Consider the following 14547-nt stretch of genomic DNA (forward strand, 5'->3'; position numbering starts at 1 on the left):
CCGCAGGCAAGGAGACATGTTCCCAGTGTCCTTTACAGCTCGGAAATTCAGGCTCCGAATCCCTTTGAGACCGTGCATAATACTCACAGCAACTTTTACTGCCCAAGCCCAACGGCCCCTGCTAGCAGGACGAGGTAAACACGAATGTGCAATGTTGTCGTGTTTTGCCTGGTGCCTGTTGGCTGCTCTGAGCGATGCTCTCGCGCTCCCAGTTCTGAGCAAAGCTGGAGCTGCTGGTCTCGTAGTGGGGGAGAGCCCAGAGCCTTCCCAGAGCAGGGCTGGATCAGTCCCCTGCTCCTCTGGGATGGGGAAAGATGCACACGGAGAAGCGGGAACAGCAGCCCCAGCTGGAAATCCCATCTCGCCTGTCAATGGGCCCCTTTCTTGGGAGCTGCAGCAGCCAAGTGAAGGCAAATAAGGAAAACAGAAGTATAAATTCTTCTCGTCTTCCTTAGAAATTACTGGCTTTCCCTGCAGGAATACGGCTGTGTCTGGGTTGGGCCCCCTCAACCTATTTGGCAGGTATTCGCATTGCAGACTTGCAAGTTCTCCTAAAAATCACGGCACGGTCAGGTTGAGCGAGAGCAGCCGTGGAGAAGGGAAACAGGTGATGTCCTCAGGACACGAGAAGCCCTGGACTTTATTCCCAGATCTATCACTAACCTTGGACAAGACACTTGACATTGTGCCTCAGTTTCCCAAGCGCTGAAGCAATAATAATTACAGCCGGGCTGGTTGCTTAGGAGGTTGTTTGTGAACCACCCCACGGAGTGCCAACCCTGTTATTATTCCTCGGCCCTGTTATTAGAGCTAAATCCAACTTGCTTAAGAATGAAGACTCCTGTGAAAAACACACAAACGGTTTCCCAGATCATCATTTTTATTAAAGTTCACAAGCAGCTGAAGGAAAAGGAAAAAAAAAAAAAAAAAAAAAGACTAGAAAATGTAAATAAACGTCATTCAGAGCATCGCAGACTGGCTGTGCACAAAGTGTGTTCTTCCCGGCAGCAATGGGCGCTCGCTGCTCCGAAAAGACCTTTGTTGTTTGAAGCCATGTCAAGGCTTTTCATCGCATTGCATCACTCAGCTGGCCAGGCTACAGCTTAACCCAATCCAGGGACGAAAAGCAAGCCCGGAGCATCTGCAGGACCAGATCTGCTGCGGAGGGACGCGGGATGCTGGGGCGGTGCAGGACCAGCCCTGGAAGAGGCCGGTCAGGAGCTGCATCCCTGTAGCGACAGCCAAAATCCACGGTGCCTTCCTCCACAGCGTGAATGGGGAGCGACTCGGGCTGACAGCTCTCGCATGGATAAACCCAAATACAGTCGGCAGCCAGCGCGCGCGGATCACCTGGGGCAGCTACAGCCCAACCGTTGGCGGGCAACGTGCAGCCAAAAATGCTCGCGCCTCCCCAAGGTGAAGCCGGGATGCGCAGCGCAGTGGGAAGGAGGGGGTCCCTCCCCAGCCCGCCCTGCGACGCTCCCCAAGTTCGCTCCTTTTCCCTCCGAGGCCCCGCTAGAGGCGCGAGCTTTGCCCCGCTGCACCTCTGTTTCTGCTCGTTTGCTAATTACGCCCTCACCCACGCGCTGCTCGGCGAGCGTGGCGGGGAAACTCAGAAGACCGGCTCTGAGCACGCAGCGGGTTTTATCTGGTGAATCTCTGGGCAGCGGTGCCGGTGCCTTGGCACGCTAACAGAGCCGCCGCGCTCTTCCCAGCAGCTGCGCGCGGGGAGCTGCCTGGCCTCCGACCAAATCGCAACCGGCTGCTGTGAGGAAAGGGGGTGGGGGGGGAAAAGAGGCCCAAAGTGCAAAACAAAAGGCACCTGCCCTGTTTCGCCGCGGTACCCGGTGCTGCTGGCAGCCGCCCCGAGCTCCCACACTTTAATAGTTTCGGCAGCCATCGCCTCCGCAGAGCAGCCAGAGGATGGGGAGAGCCAGGTGCTCTCTGCCGGGCTGCCCAGCCCCTTTTCCCTTTAAAAAACACTTCCAAGTCACCCAAAGAGCAGCCGGTGCCAATGGCAAGTTCACTGCCTTTAAAAAAAAAAAAATATTACTATCGCTTAACCCCCCCAACCGAGTAACAAAAAGCACCTCACGGCTCCCCAGGCCGTGCTTGCCGAGGGATGCAGCCTGGTGCACACCCTCCATCTCCCCACGAGCCGTCCCCGTGCCCCCCGTACCTAGCCCCAGCCCGGCAGCCAGCGCTCCCGGCTCCTCGCCGTCCCCGCGCGGCGGCCGGTGGTGGGGCTGGGTGGCCCTGGGTGCCCCCCTGGCGTGATGGCGGCGGCGGGGCCGGCTCTGCCTCCCGCTCCTGGTGCCGGGAAGGGATGCGAAAGGCTCCTCGGAATCCTGTGCGGGAGGACGGGAGGGGACTCGGTCACTGTGTCGGCTCCAGCAGCGAGACAGGGGACATGGATGTGGCTCTGGCACCTGGGGAGGAGAGAAAGCTCGTTAAGAGGTGTGATGCTCGGCTCAGCCCGCGCAGGGGAGCACCAGAAAAGGGGTTGCACATTGGCAGCTATTGGGGTAATCCCAGAGATGGGTGGAGGTGGAAAGCAGCTGGTTTGTTTGGGGTTTGGGGTGGGCTTTGCTTTCACAGGAGAGGGGAGAGCGCGGGCGTTCAGCTGGGAAGGGCTCAGAGTGGCGGGGAGCCGGGCAGAGCCGGCCAGGAAACTTCCGTGGACATGACAAGGGAATGAAAAGTTGAGGGAAATGGAGTTTTAGCTTTTTTTTCTAGGGCAGGGAGGAGGGCCCAAGAACTGGAACAGACAAAACAAAAAGACCCTTTTTCTCTTTTTCCGCCAGTTCCTCCAAAACCATCCGTATGACTGATGTTTCCAAGGGGCTGATTAATCCAGTCTGGGGCCGAGCTCAGACCGCGCGTTTCCATCTGCCCAGGGTTAGGAAAACCTGATTTTCATTGACTTTCCTCCCCAGGCCAGCCACTCCCTTCCAACGCTGCCTGATAAACTGGCTTCAGAGACAACCAGCCTCTTGGAAAGAGCAGCAGCAGCAAAAAAACTGCAGTCCCTGTTTATCCGGCCTCACCACTACGCACATGCAAATGGGTTTCCCTAGGAGCCACCGAGAGAAACTGGCTGTGACTTTGTTCCAGCAATACCAGCGAGGTTGTAACAGGTTGCAAGCAACCAACCCAGCAGCACGCAGGTGAGCTGCGGCGTTTAGGAGCTGGGAGATTATCCTGAAGATTTTTTTTAGGCTGCCGTTTGGAAGCACCCGGGGCTTTTGTGTAGGAAGATGTCCGGCTGCGAGCAGGGCTCTGCAGACAGAGCCGGGAGCGATACACGGCAACAAAGTCCTGCAGCTTCTTGCAAGGTAAAAGCTGACCAAGCGCTGCTCCACGTGGAAGGGAAGCCGAACCAGGCAGTAGTGAAACCGTCTTTGCAAAAGGCTTGTTATCTAAGCTGTAATTAAATAATCAGGAAAAGCCACTGAACAGATCCGACGTTTAGTGTAACCGTGGTACCAGAACACAGTTCTGAGCCTGGCAGGCTGCCTCAATCCTCGCAGGAGCTTTGGGGCCAAAGTTCAGCTTTTAGGTGCCAGAGCAGCCTCCAAAACCTGCAGCCTCGGCCGCTCAGCGCCCACCCAACAGCAGGCACCAGCTGCTGGTGCCACTCCGCAGCCTTTGCCGGCGCCAAACCGACCAAAAGGCTCCGGTGGGAGCCACAAAATGGGCTCTGAGCTTTCGGATGAGCCCCAGGAATAAGCGCCTGAGCGGTGCCTGGCCACCCGTCTCCGCTCCCTACAGCCCCGACCGTGAGGAGGGTCCCACAGGAGCTGGAAGGCACTGGGAGGGGAACCCCTGGCTCCCGGCTGCCACGTCCCTGCTTGTTTTCAGGTGGGAGCTGTGACATCTCCATCCCAGGGGAGTGTTTGCGGCTCAGGAGCCAGCACAGGGGGACGCAGCGACTTCCCTCTCCATCTCATCTCCCCTGGCTGGAACGTGCAAGCCGTGAGCGGCTCCCTCTTCCCCAGTGACCATCGCAACCCCCAGCTGAAGGCTCCTCTCTCTGGCCCAAGCCCATTTGTGACTCTGCCCTATGAAAATGAGCGCGTCGCACAGGACAGATCGTTTGGAGAAGCCACTTTTAATTTGGAGACAGGCAGCTTGGAGAACCTGTTCCTGGTACCACCTGAAGTCACCTCCTGGGAGGTGTAGAGTTGTCCCCATCAATTGTCACTGCACAGGACGGCAACAGACCACCCGCCGTCGTCCCCCAAGCTCCCGGCTGGGCTTTGCTCGCGTTTATAAAGACAGAGAGTCTTTATTAGCAGCGCGCTCAGTATTTTATTTCCCTTTTGTAACGATTCACCTCCTCGTGGCTCCATCGCCACGAGTGGGAGGAGACCACATTTCATATTGCTAATCGCGCTTGATCCCTGGAATTAACTGCCGGCAATAAGCACTAAATTAATGTCACACGGCCTCCTTGGCAGGGGCACTGGGACCTCTGCCGAAAGGTGCCCCGGCTCCAGCTGGGAAAGGTGAAGGCCATGCCCTTGAGGAAACGTTTCCAGCCTTAAATGAAAAGCAGGCTTGGTGTTTTATGATCAACATTTTTCAAGGACGTATTATTTGGGTTTCAGGGCGGGTATGAATGCAACCTCACCAATTTATAAGTGAGAAGGTTGTTTTTCTCATGAGTACCAAGTACTGTTTCCTACTGTGTAATTGCCCAGGCCTTTCCCCACCAGCCCAGCTTGCTCTGCTCTGAGGGCACCTTGGATGGTCCCTCCTGAGCCTTCTCCAGCCGAGGAGCGTTCCCATAGGATTAGCATTCCCAAAGCACAGCAGCACCTGGGCACGTGCTGGCCAACCTACCTTCTGGGTGCCCCTTCTTGAAGAAGGATCCCATAGGGACCAAAAGGGGTGTTGCAGCACAGACCTCACACGGTGGGAGCTGCAAGCCAGAAGATCCCTCAGCCAAACCCGCTGTAGGACAACGGAGTAGTCGCAGGACCCTATAGCCAGTTACCCCAGTTCCCGAGCCCAGTTTTGGCACAGGTGCAGCCAGGACAGCCAAGGGAAGCGCGCGGGACATGGCTGGTGCAGCGTGGGCTACGCATTCGGGTCCCGCCTTCCCTCACCAGCCTTGGTGCTTTATTTAAGGAGCTGTCACAGGGGCTGAGGCCATAACAATAACTTAGTTTTGTTTTGTTTTTTTTTTAAAAAATCTCCAGAAAAATGCAGTGAAGAGACATTCTGTCTGGCAAGGAACTCATGTATATTTTAAATACTTCTTTTAACTGCAGAGTGGAAGCGAAGCCAAAAAAGTACATAAAACCCTCACACGGTGACTTTTCACCAGTTTTATTTGCAGGTTGGCATATTACAGTTCCTAGTCTGCTTGTGCTTGTGCCAGACTCCAGGGGAAAAAAATATCTATATAACCCCCACAAAGCTGTTTATTAGGTCTGAACAACCCAAATACAGTACGGGGGGAAAAGGCAGGAGAGGAAAATAACAGCTCTGTGTCTTCGGAGACTGATTTTTATTAGGTGGCTGAAGAATCAACTCCCACCTCAAAATATTCCCTATTTCTATTCCCAGCAGTGTGGCTGGTGTTGAGCCTTAATATTCAGATGCATCTGCTACCAGAGAAAATTAATTTTCAGCTCTAGGATGGCTCTTAAAGGGAGGCCCCATTGACCTCAGTTGAAAACGATGGAGTCCTCACACTCCTTGCTGCAATATTTAATAGTTAATTAGATTACTGAGCCACTGTGACAGATGCTAGGCAACGCCTGAGGAGGAGAATTTGGAAAGGCCATTATCTTCCAGTGCTGGGAAAGCTCTCAGAGATCTCCTTTTAACCCCTTCCACGCTTGCCCTGCCCTCACTGTGGTCCAACCCATGTTTAAACCAGGTGTTTGGCAAATCAAAGGCCAGCATAATGCTCTGGATGTTGGGTTTTTTTTTTTTCCACCTGAGAAAAGCAGGTGGTCACATTGGGCAAATGCCCGGCAGAGGTGCCAGGAGCTGCTCCTCGGTTCCCAGCTGGCATCAAAAGAGATGATCGCTGGGAGATGCCAGTAATTTCACCCGCTGGGCGATTCCCAGGCGCACCAACCACACCAAGTGGGAAGCAGGGAAGTGAGAGGGTGTTAGAGGGTTTGGGCAGCATTCTTTCTTCCCTGTATTAAGTGAAGTGGATTTTGATGAGTGTATGGAAGAATTTCCCTCCCCACAGTCCCCACCTTCCAAATAAAACCGTAAGTGAAGCTTGTCAATCCCGCCCCCACACGCGAGGGTTTCCCAGCTCCTTCAGCTGGCTGGGAGGTAGTCTCCAACCACCAAAGCAGGGTTGTGTGTGTTGCTGGCACTGTGAAACCTGCAGACTGGGCTAGCAGAGGTGTTATGGACTGCCTGGGAAGATGATGCCATCCAAGCGTTGGCCGTATCACTATCTGCTTTCATGATGCAAAGTGAGAAGAGATTTTGGCCTTTGCCTGGCCAGCTGCACCTCGGCACAGATTGGTGAAGACATGCAAAGCTCTGTGGAGCAAAGCTGGCATCTAGAATGGCAGCAAAGCATCGCACTGGGGAGGAGAGAGGAGGAACCAACGGCCCTGTCCCAGCGGCATTGCAACAGCACCTTCTCTGAGCAAGCGAGAACCGGAGCACCAGAATGAGACAGGACATCATGAGCTTCCACCAACTATCTTATTCTCACACACCCCAAAACACCGATAAACACGTTCTTCTTCTGGTTACAAAACCCCTTCCCTCCCACTCAGGTCTCACACAGAAGTCTCAGAAGTTCTGATTTAACAAGCAACAGTCTGAATGTTAAATAAACACCAGGACCATCAAATGCACCGTGGCTTCTAAGCTTCTGCTTCTTCTACCCACTGAAATGTAAATACAGAACACAAAGAGAGATCCAGAATTTGCCAGCATCCCAAGGGTCACTTGCCTACATGTTCACCAGCTCCAAATAAATCACCCAGATACCCACTAAAAATATCGAACTACTGAGACTCTTTCCAAAGCACTTGTTTCCCTGGTATCTCCCAGGACTCACATGCAAGTGCTTTTAGGAACGGTAACCTCCTCAGCCACGTGGGGCCAGGACGTATTCTGTGGTGATAGCCAAGAGAGCAGACATGGACACATCTGCCCTTCCCTACCCAACCACCCACAGAAGGGTGACACTGGCACATCCAGCTCGCTTGGAGCGGAGGCAGAGGAGCTGTGGCCTGCTTGCAACCATCAATGTAGATGTATGTAGATACTGGGAGGATCATCTGGGAACAAGAGAAACCTGGGAGCTAGCTAAGACCTACAACACGGCAGAGCTGACTACTCTTTTCTGGCCCCGCATCCCACCTTCAAATGCTCCCTTCTCATAAAACGTGAGCAACTCGGAACCCGTGGCTTCGGCGTGGTGCATGGAGATGCAACTGAGGCGAGAAACCAAGTTTCAGTTTAAAACGAGGAGACCCTTACCTTATTGACCTCCTGGATACAAGCCCCCGAGCCCTGACCCTCATCACGATGGCAAGTGCTTCCAGGTGCTGACAAAAGCTGTGGGGATGAGCGAGTAAGGCACCGTTGTGATACAGTTCCACGTGTCTGACGTAGGGTCGTAGCAGTCCAGCGTTTTGCACCTCTGAGTCCCAAAGTAACCCCCCACCACGTAGAGTTTATTCCCCGAGGCCAAAGCATGGCATGACATGCGCTTGGCTGTCATGTCCCCGATGCGCGTCCACTGGTCCGTCTCGCAGTCAAAGCGGTAGGCGGATGCTGCCGTGAACTCTGTGTCTCCCCCCATGATGAAAATCTGGCTGCCCAGGACAGCAGCTGCCGTGTAGCGCCAGGGCTGTGGGCATTCGGCTTTGATCATCCACCGATTCTCAGCTGGATCATAGCACTGGACTTTGGACACCATGTCTCGGTGAATGCTGGTCCCACCAAAGACAAAAAGCTTGAGCCTGGCGCTCACCACCGCAGCGTTGCTCACTCCATCTCTCAAAGGAGCCACCATCGTCCATTTGTTGGATATGGGATCGTACTTCTCTACTTGCTTCAAGGAAACAGAAGGAGATGCAGGAAAGACTCCAGCTACTGCAGTGTGTCCACCAACCACGTACAGGCAGTTCTCCAATTCAGCCGAGCCATGCCCAAACCGAGCTATTAGCATTGGGGCAGCTTTTGACCATTCCTCATGAACAGTGTCATACATCCATACGTCTTTTGAGACCCCGTTCTCTGAGCCTCTGCCTCCAGTGATATACACTTTGCAGCCGATGGCACAGGCACTAAACTCCTTCCGTGGACTCGGCAGGTCTGCTTTGGGGATAATCTCCTTTGCTTTGTGATCCACTTGGTAGATCTTATCACACATGAAGGTCTGTCCTCCCAGGATCAGCAAGGTGTGCCCAGCTTTGCGAGGTCTGGCACAGGGACTGGTGACCACCCCATCATTCTGGAGGATCTTCTTCTTGCACTGAATAGCTTCATCCAAGACAAGCTTGTTCCTTTCATCCACCATGATCAAGTCCTCACAAGCCAAGGCTTCCTTGAGGCATTCAGAAGGAAGCAAGGCCAGACGAACGTTCCTCAGAAGTTCTGGGAGATAAGCCTTCCGCTCATCCAGATCGTACTTCACCCACTGGATGACAGCCTTAAAGACCTTTTCTTCATCCTCAATTTCCAGCTCATCACTGGAGATGAGGTCCAGCAGAGTGTCCTTGGAAAGGTTGTTGAAGTCCTCACTCTTGTGAACAGTCTCAAAGTTGACCAGGCACATCCTCCAGGAGAGCTCGTAGAGCCGCCGGCACTGATGAGCATCCGAGAGCAGCATCATGCCCAGGCAGTTGGAAGGGTAGAGGTTCTTCTCCAGGAACTCAGCCGCCGCGTCTCGGACGTCGTGGAACTGCAGCATGTCTCCAGCCTCCAGAAGGGACTCCGCATTCTCCTCGTTGATGATGATCCGAGAGGAATAAGCGAAGTCCAACAACAGCTCCAGCACCTCTGGGTGGAGGCTGTCATGGAAGTTCACCTCATCATCCAGGCTCTCCCGGAGGCCGTTGCTAAACATGGCTTCGAAGTATCTGCTGGAGGCAGCCAGCACTGCCCGATGACACGGGAACGACCTGTTTCCTGCCCAAAGGGTGACATCGGTGAACATGCAGTGCTTCCGCAGGGTGTTCAGATGGGACAAGACGCAGTCCGGGTGGGAAGCTTTGTGAAAAAGCAAGATGTTCATGGAGCCAGTGCTAGTCCGGGATTTACGGTTCTCGTGGACGCTGACTGACATGATGACAGAGCCTGCAGAGAAAAAAAAACCAGAAAACCCATTATTTTCTTGTTCTTACTGACATAAGGCATGGAGAATATATGTGATCCAACTCTGGTACACCTGAATGGACCTCAAACGTGAAACACCAGGTGACACCCCAGTGCTCCTGCTCCGGGGGTGCTCCTGCACGCTGGCTTGCAGAGCCCGTGCCTGCTGCTGCTGCTGCACCCCCACGTCCCCCGAAAATTTATCTCGGGCTGAGCAGGGTGGGAAGGCGGAGGCGGGTGAGGGGGGAAGTTCTACACTATGGTTTCAGCAACAGAGCAACGAAGTGAGGCAATCAAAACCCAAACTTGATGGTAAATTGTTTCAACAGCCCCTAGAGGGTATTGGCAAACCGCAGAAGAGTTATTTTTCCTTAGAAAACAGCATTAAGAGAGCAGTCTATCCAGGATAAAGGGCACCAGTCTGGTCTTGGCTCAGCAGAAATCCAGTTTGGCTTCTGATTTTCATGAAGATTATTGCAGGTTTAGGAAAGGCAATTGTGACTGGTTTTATTTATGGAATATTTAGCGACCAGCACACGCCAAAAGTTTTGAACAAGTTTTACCAAACCCTTTCATTGTAGTTTTTGTTGATGAAACTCACTGGACACTTCATGTGACTCAAACATTTTGCAGGACAGATTCACACCAGAGAATAAGACAAGAAAGACAGCTAAATTACGCTTTTTAACAGACAGGCAGAAGCAAACACACGGCTTTTATTAGCTAATATTTCATTTAAGTGCTACCTGATACCTATCCTTGCCTGTGGAAGAAAAGCCCTTTGGATCAATCAAATTAATAGTACTTAGATGATAAAATCCAAGTCATTTGCTCCAAAATATTTTCGCCAGCTCTATTTTGTCCCCCATGTAACTAAAGCAGACAGACAGATACGCATACAGTCCTCCCTTCCAGCAGAAAGTCAGTATGGAAGTTGGTAGCACGACTGTCCGGAGGTTTGAAAAAATCAGCCTGAAAAATAAAGAAAAACCGGGTCAGCCTGCCGTGCCTCCGCTACGGGCCCCGTGACGGCAAAGCCACCGCAGGCACTACGCTAGATGACATTAATTTTTCAGTAAAAGCGACTCTCCCTGGCTAAAAGTGGAGTTTGCAGGTGGGCAGCCCGCTACACGGGCTAAAGATGGGGGCAAGGCACAGAGCTCGGAGGGGTCTGAACTCTCCCGGGAGCGTTTCGGTGCTTAGGGCAGGGAGGACCCTGCTGGGGTGCAGGGGGGCATCAGGGGCTGCCTGCAGCTCAGCTCCCCTGCCAACAGGGAAGCACGAGAAACGGCTACAAGCTGGGGAAAGTGGGCCTAATGCACAGGAAAAAGGGGTTGCGTGAGAAACACTATCTGGCTCTGCTAGTTCTTCTCTCTCACCCAGCGCTATTTTTCTATCCCTTTTCTATGCTCTCTTCCCCAAAACTCCGCAGTTTTGCTTTGCAGGCTGGAGATACAGGGGCTGAAAACCCACAGCATCCCGCTCCAGCCACCTAATTGTTTAGAAATCAGTAATTAGCCACGCAGATACAGTTGAGGAAGGGTTTTTGGTTGGGTTCTTTTTGTTGTTTGGTTGTTTTTATAACTTACTCTTTGCAGCCCAAGGTTTCTCAAGGATCTTTCTCCCCTGCAAGCACAAGGTCTACGGATCAGCTCTGTCCTCACCACTGCCACCCCAGCCCAGCACTCGGGGTCCCGGGGGAAACCACAAAATGCCGAGAGAGCGGACGCAGAGCTCCCAGGCCACCGGCCGGTCACAGCCTTGACCTGGCGGAGACCCGGAGCCACACAGCCCTCCCACGCTCCACGGGTGGGTGACCTCAGGCAGAGGCAGACGGCCAGATAAGCTGCCTGACTCACACTCTGCTCACGCGCTTCCTACCCCCTGCTTCTCCAGCGCCTCCAAAAGAGTCCAAATTCGACAAATAGTTGAGGGCACGTCCCTCCTTCCCCACCCGCTGCCATGAATTATTGAGTTTGGTCTTCCCGAGGCCTCACTCATTCCTCAGGGCTGTGTCGCAGTCCAGGGAAAAGATCCCTCCAAGCTTCTCTGTCCAGAAACAATAGCTTGCTCAAGCAGCCACAACTCCTACTTGGCCTCCGAGCCGGGCAGGAGCATTTCCACGGGTATTGGGGTTGGATATGTGCATGCTCCTCGGCAAAATCCCTGCAGCTCGGGGTTGAGGCCGTCAAGCTCGTTTCGCTTGGGATGGGAGGCTGCGCAGAATCAAGGCTCCACAACAGGAAGGAAAATGCCATTACGGAGCAGCGCTTTGAAGTGCATCCGAGGGAAATGGTTTCCAACATCTACACCCAGCGCAGGGACAACATTAATTTAAGAGGTTATATGGATTCCCGTGTCAAAGCTCTATAACGCCAAAGTGAGGAATACAAATGAAACATTTATGAGTCTGCTAAAAGCTATTGATTTAGGTTCCTATTCCTACAACCTCAGAAACCACCCTGCCACTGCTACTGCTTGCTTTGCTCGCAGCGCAGGTCAGCTATTCAATGTTCATCTTTGAGTTGCTTATGCACAAAAAATTAAGCAATTTATATAGGACAGCTATGGAAACAAACAAAAAGATTGCAGGAAGGCAGCATCATTTTTTCTGACACTAAGATTAGAAAAGCCACTACTCAGAATGGAAGGAGCAGGTTATTTAGAAATTAAAAATGTCTATATAAAAGCTGCAGCAGAGCCACTTTATATATATATACACACATATGTATACACACACACACATATGTATACACACACACACACACATATGTATGTATATATATAAAAAAATCTCAGGCTTCTAACATCAAACATCTTGCCCAGGGCACTGGGTAACCAAATAATATTTCTATCCAACGGGTATTGAACAGCATCCAGGGAATAAGTTGGCAGGTTCCAGTCCAGTCCCCGTTAGAACTGCTCTTCACCTTGTCCCACTACCGGCACCAGCTGATCCCCAGATCAGCAGGGCCAGACAGACCATTAAACTGAAACGAAAGCAGCCTCTGAACTCTGGTGTGCAGCCATCTCACCAGCGAGGCTTGCTTGTGGTTTTCAGCAACTTCCAAGCAGTTATCCAACGCTGGCTGCAGCATTCCCCTGGCTGGCTGCAGCCTTTGTACGGCAGGTATAGGAAAGAGAGGGTTTTTTCCAGCAGAGCAAGATAAGGGCGCTTTGGAAATTCTTCCGCTCACCCACACAGGGCAGAGAGCAACCCCCAAGGAGGGTCGGAGTTGGCTCAGGGAGAAAAGACCCCTCGAAGCTCATGAAGAAAACACCCCAGCGGTCTCTCTGGACAGGACAAAGCTGGCAAAGCGAACAAGGGGAAAAACCAAAACCACAGAGCTGGCCAAACTCCCCACCCGAAGAACGGCCACAGTTCTCCTGTCCAAGCGCCTCTGGCTTCCTACAAACCATGCCCCAGCAGAAGGCTGTCCCTCCCAGGCTGGTGGGTCGCCATGGCGGAGCCCTGCTGGTACGGGTCGTTTAGGAGAACCTCAGGAAACACTCTATCACCTCTTGAAAAATCCAAGCAGCGCTTAGAAATCAGATACCTTGAAACCGTATCAGGCCCCAGTCACAAAAGAACTGCCTACGAGAGGACCGCTCAGAAGGACTATTGATACATGGCCTCTATTTAGCTAGGCTTGGGGTTCCCCCTCCATCTTAAACCAGCAGGCTGTCCACAAATCTCCAATTTCATTCACCGACTGCTGGGAATCGCCAGCTGAGATGCCGCTTCCTTTCAAGAGGACAATATTTGAGAGTGAATAAGATGTTCCCCAGTGGGACTTCAGGGGATCAAGAATAACTTCTGCTTAGAAGGGCAAAACTAAAGGATTTATAAGTGTTCTCCCAAGACCGTGAAGGTTGGCTAAACACCAACAAAGAGCCCAAATCCCATGAACCGAAGCTGGCACTTTCTGTTTGCCCATCAGACTTTCAGAGAAGCAGCAAGCAGAACACGTTTCTTTTTGCCCCACTCAACCATGAACTATTTAAAGCTGTAAATAGGTAAATAAATAAGCAGTAAGGTTCCCCGCTGGCTCAGCTCAGACAACCTGGAAGGAGCTGCTCACGCCACAGCGCAGATTCATTCCCAAGCAGTCAGCCATACAGGCCCTCCACGTATGGACTGCACTACAACCTATAGCCACTCCTTCCAAACCAGCGCAGACCCACCTCGAGCGGCCAGCGATGGCTGCTTTCGCAGGGAGGCAGGCATAAAATTCATTTTTATTTTCTTTCCGATGTCACAATATCAATCCCTTTGGGGTGAAATGCCGTCTTAATTCAGCCAAAGTTCAACTTCGCCCTGGAAGCGGTGGGATAAATTCTCTACCCATTAGTAACGCGCCTGCTCCCTCGTCCCAAACATCTGTACCTTTCCAACGCCTTCATGGACTCCAACACCTGGTGCTTAGGCCAGCAACGCCATCGCAGGACAAAATTACTGGTACAGAACCAATTTCTGCCTTTTTACTGTACAGAGTAGCAAACGAGAAACCTAAAGTCACCTACAGTGTTGTCTTCGTGGGGAAGAGCTCCCTGCAAAGCCGCTTAGGAGAAAGAGCAGTCTGGCAGCACACTGTCAAACGCAGAACCCAGATACAGCTGCGTTTCAGATGCAATTTCCCGGCATTGGAGACCATCAAAAGGTTTGAGAAGGGGGATCTATTACATGCAGGCATTCACGTACTCACAGACACAGCTCGAGCTTCAAAAGTGGAAAAAACCCAACAGAAAACAGGAAAAGATGGTGGGGGAGGGAGACAGAAAGCAAGAAAGGGGAAAGAACAAATGTAAAGATGTTTTCAGATGATTTTCACGTCCTTGCATAACACAGGGGACTATCAGGTATACAGGTCAGAGCTGCTTGAAATGCTCGATACTAATAATGCCCTTTTGTAAAGGGTGCTTGAGATAAAAGGAATAAAATCAGCACCTCCACTTGCTGCACGTGGAGCCTGGGCTGCTGCCAGGCGGGCAGCGAAGGACCTTCACCGCATCGTCTCTCTGCTCGGTCCACACTCCTGCGTGCCTGGATGCAGACTTTGCTCTCTAACAAATCGGGTTCATCTCCAGCAGCTCCGGTGAATTTAGTGGTTTGCCCGTGTCAGCCAAATTTGTTCTTGTCTTCTTCAGGATGACTAACGCAGCAAAGATGCAACTGTGATTTTGCACGCTGGAATTCAGGCAATGTAACTCCGCCATGAATCAGCGGGTATC

At 52.3% G+C, this 14547-nt stretch overlaps 1 protein-coding gene across 1 annotated transcript; it reads right to left on the minus strand.

Moving 5' to 3' along the window:
- Nucleotides 1–857: 857 nt before the first annotated feature.
- Nucleotides 858–9492, minus strand: KLHL25 (kelch like family member 25). The gene is made up of 2 exons (XM_075159882.1): nucleotides 7474–9492; nucleotides 858–2429 (listed from the first exon to the last, which is right to left on the minus strand). The coding sequence occupies exon 1, from the start codon at nucleotides 9284–9286 to the stop codon at nucleotides 7517–7519; it is 1770 nt and encodes a 589-aa protein (XP_075015983.1). The 5' UTR covers nucleotides 9287–9492; the 3' UTR covers nucleotides 858–2429; nucleotides 7474–7516.
- Between the last annotated feature and the right edge of the window lie 5055 nt (nucleotides 9493–14547).

Source organism: Calonectris borealis, chromosome 11 (assembly GCF_964195595.1).
Source record: "Calonectris borealis chromosome 11, bCalBor7.hap1.2, whole genome shotgun sequence".
In the NCBI taxonomy this organism is placed as follows: Eukaryota; Metazoa; Chordata; class Aves; order Procellariiformes; family Procellariidae; genus Calonectris; species Calonectris borealis.